The 10,458-nt window shown below is 48.0% G+C and overlaps 1 protein-coding gene across 1 annotated transcript in view; it reads right to left on the reverse strand.

The window, feature by feature from the left end:
- SLC7A5 (solute carrier family 7 member 5) overlaps positions 1-7,366 on the reverse strand; it is a 32,563-nt gene extending 25,197 nt beyond the window's left edge. The window contains exon 1 of the mRNA XM_002194897.7: positions 6,639-7,366. Coding sequence (XP_002194933.4) covers positions 6,639-7,221 — 583 coding nt within the window. The 5' untranslated portion in view covers positions 7,222-7,366. The remainder of the gene's footprint in view (positions 1-6,638) is intronic.
- Between the last annotated feature and the right edge of the window lie 3,092 nt (positions 7,367-10,458).

The following is a 10,458-nucleotide window of genomic DNA, read 5'->3' on the forward strand; positions in this document are numbered from 1 at the left end:
AATTTCTGGAATGAGCACAGGAATGAATTCCTGACGTACTGGCACAGCTGCCTGTGGAGTCACACACACTTGCACAATGTCCCTTTTGTCCCTAATTTCACCTCCTGGGCCCGACCTGTGGTGCTGGCAGTGTGATTCCACGTACACCTCTGGAACATGGATAAAAGTGTGGAAGTAACTGCCTTTAAGTGACTAAACTCATTAACTTGCTCTTAGTTCCCATGGGATTCCTGTGTGTGGTATCACAGTACTCAGTGATAACAGAGCAGGTTGGGAAGTTCTGGAAAATAAAGGGAAATTGAAGGGGAAATAAAGAGAAATCCCCTCCATCAGCTTCCCTGCCAGGAAAACAAGGACTGTGAACTGTTCCATCATGCATGACTCTGTAACTCACATTTCCAAAGTGCCTGGCCCTTGCCACTGTAAGATGATGCTCCCATTTACCATCTGCCACTGGGTGATGTTGATTTTCCCTCACAATTACTCCCAGAACAGCTCCAGCTCCTTTCCTTCTCCATCCTACAGCAAAGGCTGCACTCCACATGAAGTGCAGGTGACAGTTAATCCACACAGGACAAAGAAAAAAATAAGTTATACTAACCAGAGTGGATTAAACCCATGGGAAAATCAATTCACCAAGGCAAAAACATCCCACCAACTTTATATTTCAGTGGCTGGGATGCCACAGTGTCCCCCAAAAATCTGTGGTGACTTTCCAACTGCACATTCCAGCATGGGACAGGCAAGGTCAGAGGCAGAAAATGCTTTGGAATATTTCAGCTTGGCAAATATTGACTGAAGAATTTGTGCCCTGTAAGGTGGGGAAGGGAAGAAGCAGAGGAAAAACTAAATATTTCCGCAAGGACAAAAAACTCTGGAGAAACTTAACACCCAGGGCAGTCAGTCTGGGAAAGGGGAAGGCCTGGGGGCACATGAGGCTGTTGGAAAGCTCAGACCCAAAGTGTCTGTATTAAAATCTACTGATAATAATCAACATCCCTGGCAATGCTTTTCAGTTCCATTTTTATTCCTCTCCCCAAAAGAGCAATCAGGGAATGGGTGCATCAACAAAGGAGAAGGCAAACTTGCCCTACCAAGGAGTTTAAAAATGTGATGTCTCCAAATCTACCTGAGGCCAAGAGCTCTGGATGTCCCAACAAACAACCCCAGGCACCCTGAACAGGTCAAAGCCCCTATCCCATAATAACAGTAGGACATTGACACAGGAAAACTCCAAAGAATTCCTTAGTGTTGGGAGAGGTGGCTCCTATCTACAGGCAGGAATTGCTATTTTGGCTCCTTAGGAAGAAGGTTGTGATTTACTGTCAAGGTTTCCAGAGGACATGACACAGCATTTCCACCAACAGGACACTTTACCTCAGGAAAACAAACAAAATACAGGGAGAAAAGATATGGAAAAGCTCTTTCTCCCTATTTCTCCCATTCCCAGCAAATTACCCATCCCAGACTAACTCCATGCTCACCTCACAGAAGCATCTTCCCAACAGGGAGCAGCACCTGCTGATATTTTATGTGCACAGAATTCAGCTCTGCATCCTGGCTGGAAAAACTTAATTTCCCATCTCTTGGACTGGACCTGTGGCCACACCTGACCCTGGGACTATGGAACTCTTGGGATACTCTAAAAAAGCAATGCTGCTTTAAATGAAGCTGACCCTGGAGGGGTTTTCCACAAAAACCTTCCCAATTTGCTCATGCCAGAGGAGAAATACCCTGAATGATCTCAGTGATAACATAAATCATTCAAACACAGTAACATTTAATGGGATAATTGTTGTGAGAGCCAGGAGAGGGGTGCTGGAATTGCACTGGCTGCTCCCTGTGTGTTTCAAGAGCCCTCCAAGCCCTCACTGATTTCTGGAGAGTCCTGCGAGTGTCAGAGCCTGTTTTCATTAATGCTGCTCTAATTAAACACAGATTAAAAAAGCAACCTCAGCCTTGCAGCCTCTGCCATCCAGCAGGGATTCCACAGACCCCTTCCTTCCTTCCACTCCACTCCAACAAGGGCAATTTGCTGATGGAGCTTTAGTCCCTTAATCCACCCTTCTGGAGGAGGAAAAAGAAATCTTCAAAGCTTCACAGCCAGCTTGTCATGGCCGATTAATTAAAAGCAGCAATGCTGCAGAATGAACCCATCTCAGGCAGACAGGCCCTGAGTGTGTTTTGTGTTTGCTTCTCACCATTTAATACCTGATGAGGTGAAAATCCACACATCTGTGAGAGAGCTGAGCCTGGCAGCAAAACCTTGAGTCAAGTGAAGACACTGCTGCTTCCCCCAGGATCTGTGATTTCTGGGTGGAATGCTGACACTGGATATTCCCTTCTGGACAACCTGGCAGCTGCTCTTGCTTGGATTCCTTCTCTCAGGAGTGTCAGGCACTTTCACAGCTCTCAGACCTGCCTGACCTCTGCACTGGTTTCTCCTCATCCTTTCACTCTCTGGCTGCTCAAAACACAAGAGACAAATGAGGAGCTCAGCAGCATTCCCTGGAATTCCAGCCCTGCAGGAGGACTGCCCAACAGCAGAACTCGGAAGCAGTGAAGGAAATTTAGATAAATTTTGAGGAAGATTAAAATTCCCTGGCTTTGATATTGCCATGCTGGGGTTGTTCCTGCCAGATTTGCATATCTAATTAACAAGTGAGACACGAATTCAGAAGCAAACGTCAAACTCCTCTGACACTGAGGAGCAAGAACAAAATTAAAACAACAGAATATCCTGAGCTGGAAAGGATCCACAAGGATTAATTTTCGCGTCCAATCCCAGTTTTCCACAGTGGAGCAGATTTTTTTTGTCAGGAAATCAGGGAATTCTAGAAGCTGTGTGTGGCTCTCAGGGTGTGAGGATGTGTGGGATGAACAGCTCAGGCAACTTGTGGAACACCAAGAACCAGCTCAGGGCTGGCAACAGCTTCATTCCTGTCTCCCTGATCCACAGGGAATGAATTCAGTGCACCACAACCCAGACCTGGGAAGGTGCAAGCAGGAAATCTGCAAATTAACAGTGGGAAATGAGGAATATCCACAGCATCATTAATAAATCAGTTTAACACTTTCCGTCCCTGAGCCCTCTCTGGAACACACAGAGTGTACTGGTGATTTTTATTGATTTTTGTTAGGATTTATCAGCTTGAATTGAATAAATGTTCACAGAAGTGGCAGCAGGATGGAAAGAAAACCTGAGCCACTCACACCTGACACAGAGCACAGGATCCAAGGTTTAATTCTTTGCCATGTTCAATATTGACATTGTAACATATCAAATATGCAAATTCAGCACCTAACAATTGTCCCTCCACCCGCTACAGAAGGGGTAAAACCGGATTAGATGAGCTCAGAAGTGAGAGAATTCAAATTATTCCTGTGTTTTCACACAAATGCACAAGCTCCGTTTCCTGAACTTCCAATTTTTGTGTACCAAACATGGATGGATTTTGTGTTACGAGTTTTAAAGCATCAACAATCTAATCTCACAGATAAAAGAGATGCTCAAGCTTCTGAATCACCCAAGTAACCTGCAGCCTGGAAAGTCTTCAGCCAAATTTTTGGGGAACGTGAAATGAGCCAGGCTAAGGATGAACAGCCTGACCCCTCCTGCTCCAGTAAGAATTCCCTGGAGTGGATTCCCAGCTTTCATTTGTGGCAAACACCAGAGGCACTCCCGGTGCCCAAGAAAGAAGTCCTGCATACCAGCTGCGTGTAGATTACAATCTCCAGGGCAGAAAATACCTATTTGTAGGTAAATTCTTCTTACCACCCACCTTGTTTTCCTCAGCACCTTCAAAAAATTCCCTCTTCCAAGCATTTTTTCCTTTCACTCAAGCCTGTGATTTAGATTTTCTTAATGCATTAATTCACTCTCTGAAGTTCACGGTGGCAAATTCTGAACAACACATGATTTATTCAACCCTTCAACAGCAGCAAAGTGGAAACAAATAACTTTAGTTATTCCTCCTCTTACTACAAAGTGTGCAGCCAAGTGCATTTTGTGTGGAGATACAAACTTGTGAGGAATAGAGCTGGGACTGTTCTGCAAGGCTGGATTTTGGCTACTGTGCTCCAGCCCCAGGTCCCAAATTCCTCTGCTGCTTCCCAAGCTGCTCTCCCCCATTTTGAGGTAACTCATTCATGTATGTGCTACAGCCTGTGCACAAATAGGTCATTTTTTCCTACTCCAGAGCTTTTGAAAAGACTAAAAAGTCTCTCTCTGGGCAGTTTCTGCTTGAACAAAGCTGTTTGTGAGTCCTACAAGTGTTGTGTGGCTGAGCCCCTGGAGCAGATTTATTTCATTTATTGTTCCTGGGTCATGGTGTGGTTTTGGCACTGGGGAGATGAAAAGCTGATTCCAAAATTCAAAGTTCCAAAAATCGAAGTTGCCAAAAGCTGCCCTGCAGGATGAACAAACCTCTTGGAGCAAAGGAGACAACCCCAAACTTAACCCAAAGCATAAACAAACCAAGAGCCAGCGGTGCAAGGGGGAACAGAAGTTAAAGGAGAAACACATGGGGATGATGCAGATTTGGAGAACTCCAAAGCCTTCCCTTGGCAGTTCAGGAGAAAGGTTCAAGAACAAATTTTGCCGCAGGGAAATCCTAATTGCTACCAAAGGAAGGCTGGAGACTTTTCCTGCAGGAGCATAAACAGGAACAAGAGCTGGCTCCAAGGAGTTTCGTGCTGCAAATTCCCCCACCAGTGAACAGATCCCAGCATGGGCAGGTCTGTTTAACCCTGCCCTGAGCTTTGAGCAATAAAACAGAACAGAGACCCGTTTTGGGAATAATCTTGAAGATGAAAAGTCATTTGTGGTTAGTAACACATCCTTAAAGGCTTTGCCAGCTCCATCTGTGCTCGCACGGCAAAACTTTGCTGTAAGGCAGCAAGAAAACCTTCAATTATATCCTAATTCCCTGGTTTTCCAGCAAGAAACACAAATGCAACGTGCACCCCTGCCCCTCTCCCTGTGTCTCTGAGGAAACCACAGTGCAGACCAGCAGCAAAGCTCGAAAATCAAATTTCCAAAGGGCAACACACCAGCAGCAGGACTATTCCCTGACCAGCTTACAGCTCTCTTAGTTAAATGATTACATTTCCCTAATAAACGCCCTCCACACTGTAAAAAACTTGGATGGAAATCCACATGATTGCCCAGGTACCTTTATATTCCTAAAAATTCAGCGGAGGACTGAGAAGTTTCAATCTTGCCTGAAGAAAGCACAACATCCTGCCATGCCTGTTATCAGTCCTATCATTAGCCATATAATTTACCTCCCAAAGCCCGGGTCAGGCTGGCTCTGAGACATTTCCAGACAATTTATCTTCCCATAACGACTACGTGCCGCAGGTTTGGGATGCCCGAGATCCCCGGAGCGGGAAGGAATCTCACACAATCCTAGGAAAGGGCAACACCAACGAGCAGCTTCCTCCTCATCACTCAAAATGCAAAAATACAGAGATCACCTGGCTGTGATTTTGTACAGTGGATAAATGATTTATAAAGCCCTCACAAAAATTAGATCTTCTTCCAATAAACATCTTTATAAAGGCATTAAATTCCAGTGGAGCAGAACAGATTGAATGGGAAATGAGGAGGGAAGAGGCAAGGCATGGCGATGTATTTAAAGGATTGGGAATTTGGATGGGGTGACTTTGCAGTCACCAGAGGAACAGCAAATAGGATTTGAATGGCAAAACCGCAGACCCCAAAAGAGCAGAGAGGAGATAAAAAGTGCATCAGGAGAGATCCGTGTGCCCTGGCAGGGCTCTGCGTGCCCAGGTGGGCACCACTGGCGCTGAATTCATCCCACTGTGACTGAACTTCTCTGCAAGGCACTGCCCCAGAGACAGACACAACGTCTGCTGGCAAAAACAAACCCCACAAAAGCAGGTTTTGATCGCGGTATCAGCGCACACACGGCCGGGAAATATCCCCTCTCACAGCTGGTGCTGAAAGCAGCGCAGGGCGTGTTCAGCACCAGTTGCTGGTGACAGATAATTGTTATCCTCACCCAAAGCTACACACCAACGTCCGCACGGCCCTGCAGAGACTGGGGACAAGGGGGTTTTTACCCTGCCCGGGCTCGGTCCTGTGGGAAAGCAGCAGAAATCCTATTCCAGCCGCCAGGAAAAACGCACGCTGCATTTATCACACGCTGCTTGGGAATCAGAGAGCCTCACTAGCCCACAGCTGGCATTTGGGAAATTTTGTGCTCAATTTATTACGGGTGGGGCCACATTTTCTGCTGTGGGTATTCAAAGTAGCCAAAAAACCCCTAGGATGCAGCCAGCGTAGCACAGGAGAGATGGTGCAGATCTTTAGGGGAAGGTGATGGGGAGTGAGGAACCACGTGGAGCAGGACAGCAGGGACCTGCAGAGGGTCACTGAATCATAGAATGGTTTGGGTGGGAAGGGAATTTAAAGGTCATCCCGTCCCAGGGGCAGGGACACCTTCCACTAGACCAGGATGCTCCAACCTGGACATTTCAGGGATCCAGGGGCAGCCACAGCTTCTCTGAGCACCATATGCCAGGACCTCCCCACCTTCCCAGGCAGGAATTCCTTCCCTAAATGCCATCTAACCCTCCTGCCCGTCAGCGGAACGCCACGAGCGGCTACTTACGGACACACAGACAAGCCACCAGCTTGGCAGCCTCGTCGGGCACGGGGCAGGTGGGGAAGATGGGCTTGAGCAGGTAGGTGGCGAACACCAGAGCCACGATGTACTGCGAGGAAGGCCGGATGATGAGCAGCTCTATCCAGAGCTTGAGGAAGGCGGGCAGGGAGCCGTACACCTCCAGCATGTAGGCGTAGTCCCCGCCGGACTTGGTGATGGTGGTGCCGAGCTCGGCGTAGCACAGCGCGCCCACGATGGAGAAGGCGCCGCACACGGCCCAGACCACGAGCGACAGCCCCGGCGAGCCGGCCTCCCGCAGCACGCCCGTGGGGGTGACGAAGATGCCGGAGCCGATGATGGTGCCCACGATGATGGCCACGCCGTTCAGCAGGGTGATGTTCCGCTTCAGGGTCACCCCCTCCGCCGAGCCGCAGGGCGATGGCGAGCGGGCACAGCCGTTCTCCTGCGCCCCTTCCAGCATCTTCTCCGTCGCCTGCTTCTCCTCCTCCTGCGCCAGCGAGGCGGCCGAGCCGGCGGGGCTCCGCTTCTTCACGGCATTGCCGGGGGAGCTGCCGCCGCTGGCGGACATGGTGGCGGAGCTGCGGGAGCGGCCACGCCGCCACCTTCGGCCGCCCCTTTTGTTCCGGCGGCGGCGGTGGGCCGGGCTGCGTTCCGGGGGGAGGAGGAGGAGGAGGAGAGCGGCAGGAGGAGGGCAGGAGCGGCGGGGGATGCTGCAGCGCCCCCGGGGTGCGCGGCAGCCGCTGGGTGCCCGCTCGGGCCCACATCGCTCTCAGCCCGGGTGTCTCCGACCGCCCCCGAGCCCCTAAAGGGGGCAGGAGGGGGCAGGTGCCACCCCGCAGTGGTGACACCCCGGGTGACACGGGGTGCCCGCAGGGGAGGGGTGCTAGCGGCGCTTCTCCGCTCTGTAAAGGAGAGTTCCTGCAGGGGAGAGCGGGTCCCTGTCTGTGTGTACAGTAAGCACACGTGTATGTATGATATACAGACTTGTATGTGTGATATATAAGATGTACAGGATATACAAACATGTATGTATGATATACAGGATATACAGACACATATGTATGATATACTGACATGTATGTGTGATATACAGGATATACAGACACATATGTATGATATACAGACACGTATGTATGATACACAGACATGTAATGTGATATATAGGATATACACATATGTATGTATGATATACAGACATGTATGTGTGATATATAAGATATACAGACACGTATGTATGATACACAGACATGTATCTGTGATGTACAGGATATATAGGATATACAGATATGTATGTATGATATACAGACATGTATGTGTGATATACAGGATATAAAGACACATATGTATGATATACAGACATGTATGTGTGATATATAGGATATACAGACACGTATGTATGATATACAGACACATATGTATGATATACATACATGTATATCCTGTATATCCTACATGTATGTAGGATATACAGGATATACAGACATGGATATGTGATATACAGGAGACACAGACATGTATGTGTATGTGTGATAGCCTGTATATCATATGATATATGTATGTGTGTATATCCTGCCTCTCCCAGCTCCCCCCAGCCCCCATCCTGCCACGCTTTTCCATCCCAGTTCACAAGCACAGGGCAAGGCCCCCACCTCTACAGAGGTGCTGCTGGGATCAGCCCCTCCTGGAAGTCACCAAAATCACCAAAAAGGCTTCTCTGAAACATTAATGAGTCACCAATGTCAAATCTGCCAGATGGCAAAGTCACCAAAATGCTTGTTTGTGAAATGAAAATATAAAATAATTCAGCCATCTGGCAGTCGTGCAGGCAAAAAAGGCAATGTGTGCCTCACTGAAGGCAGAGGTTCTGCACCCAAGGAGAATCACTTGGGCACTACAATAACGCCCAAAGAGCCAATCCTTCAGCAAATTCTGATTCCCTCTTGCCCTGGTGGGAGGAGAGGAGCTGAGAGGCTCCAGCTCTGACTGCAAACATTCGCTCTGAGGGTGGAAGTGGTACCTGTGAGGAGCTGCTTCCCAGGCAGTGCTGTCACATGAGTGGTGCCCGAGCTCCAAACCCAAGGCTGGTTCATCCCCCTGGAACCCTCTCTGTGCACGGTTCAGACAGGCAGGATGTAGGCTGGAAGGTTTTCTCCCAGAGAACTTCAGAGAAACGTGAGATGGACATTCTGGGGGGAAAGGGCACATTTTAGTTACATTTCATTTCTATCACGACCACTTCCAGCCATTCCAGAATCCCAACCAGCCCGATCCTCGGAGCAATAATCCAAACCTGACATCTAGTGGCTGCTCAGGGGGTCAAACATCTGCTGCTGACTTTAGGTAAACATACAGATTCTGGAAGAGAGCAAAGACAGAAATCACCTTGGCACTAAACACGTTCCTCCAGTTTTCAAGGAGAAATGGGATCCTGAAGAGACTGAAAAGACTCTGACAATTAATTAAAAATAAACCACAACACATTTATCACAGGTTTTCTGTAACCCAAAAAGCCTTTTTAAAATTTACTAGTTTACCACTACAGGCCATTTTTGTTACTCCATTCCATGATTTATCCCAGAACCATGAAATCAGGAAAAAAAATCAGATACTTACAACATATGGAATTATCCCTGTGTCAGCCTTGTTACATCAGGATGCAGCAGACAGGACTGGGATTGAAATTAAGTATTTGCTTCAGGTGTTTTCAGATGAACATTCAAACTCGGTTATATATTTGGGAGAATAAAATCATTTATCAAGGGATTTACTTCTGCAGTGCTCCAGGCCAAGTTCCTCAAGGCCAATAATGACCTAGAACCAGGATCTCCTGAGCTGGAAGGGACCCACAGGGATCGAGTCAAATTGCTGGCCCCAGGAATCCCACCATGGGCATTTTACACCTGATATGAACCCACACAGAGATTTCCATGAACTCCCACAAGAATGGGACAGAGTTATCCTGTTCTAACTCTTCCAAAATGGGAATTTTCCTGAGGACTGGAAATCCCAGGCTCCAGAGGCCATGGGACAGCAGCCACTGAACTGCCCTGTTCCAAGCCAACCTCGTGCTTGACTCTTTTGCAAATTATTGCATGGGAGTTCATTCTGCAACTGTTTTTCCATTTGTATTTCTGAGAAAACACCAGGCTGGCATTGGGGTGTGTTCCCAGAGCCGATATCTTCAAAGCACCTGCCAGTGCCGGGTGTTGTTATCAGCCCGGCCCTGAGCATTACCTCTCCTCAGGCCCCCAAGTTCTTCCGCAGGATCTTTGAAGACTATTTGATTATCCAATCAGCTCTCCATGTGCTAACACTCAGAGTTTGGCACATCAAAAAGGAGGAGGAAAGGAATGATTTGTCAGAAGCACAAACAATGAGCAGGAGCAGGAGCAAATGGGCCATTTGTGAGGAGGGATGGGGATGTTTTGAACCAGTTATTTGGAAAAGCTGCCTTGATCCAGTCACTCTGCTGGCATAAATACCCCATTTCTTCAGCAAACACCTCAGCTGTGCTGATTAAAGAGCTCAGAGCTGCTTGTCCTGGGTAAATGGAAGTGGTGGCAGCTTCTAGAACCATTAAATGGTCACAAGAGCAGAGCTGGCCTCACTCCTAACCCAGGCCACTCTTTCTTCAGAAGAAAATGGGCTGCCCAGCCACCAGGACACTTGGAGAAGCCTCTAGAAACATTACTTACCATTACTTTGGGGGCATTCCTTAACTAGGAATGGAATCTCCTGTTTTTCCTATTAAAAGAAACTTCTTTGGATTAATCCAGCTAAACACAACCTGTCTGGGTGACAGCTG

This window comes from Taeniopygia guttata, chromosome 11 (assembly GCF_048771995.1).
Source record: "Taeniopygia guttata chromosome 11, bTaeGut7.mat, whole genome shotgun sequence".
NCBI classification, from domain to species: domain Eukaryota; kingdom Metazoa; phylum Chordata; class Aves; order Passeriformes; family Estrildidae; genus Taeniopygia; species Taeniopygia guttata.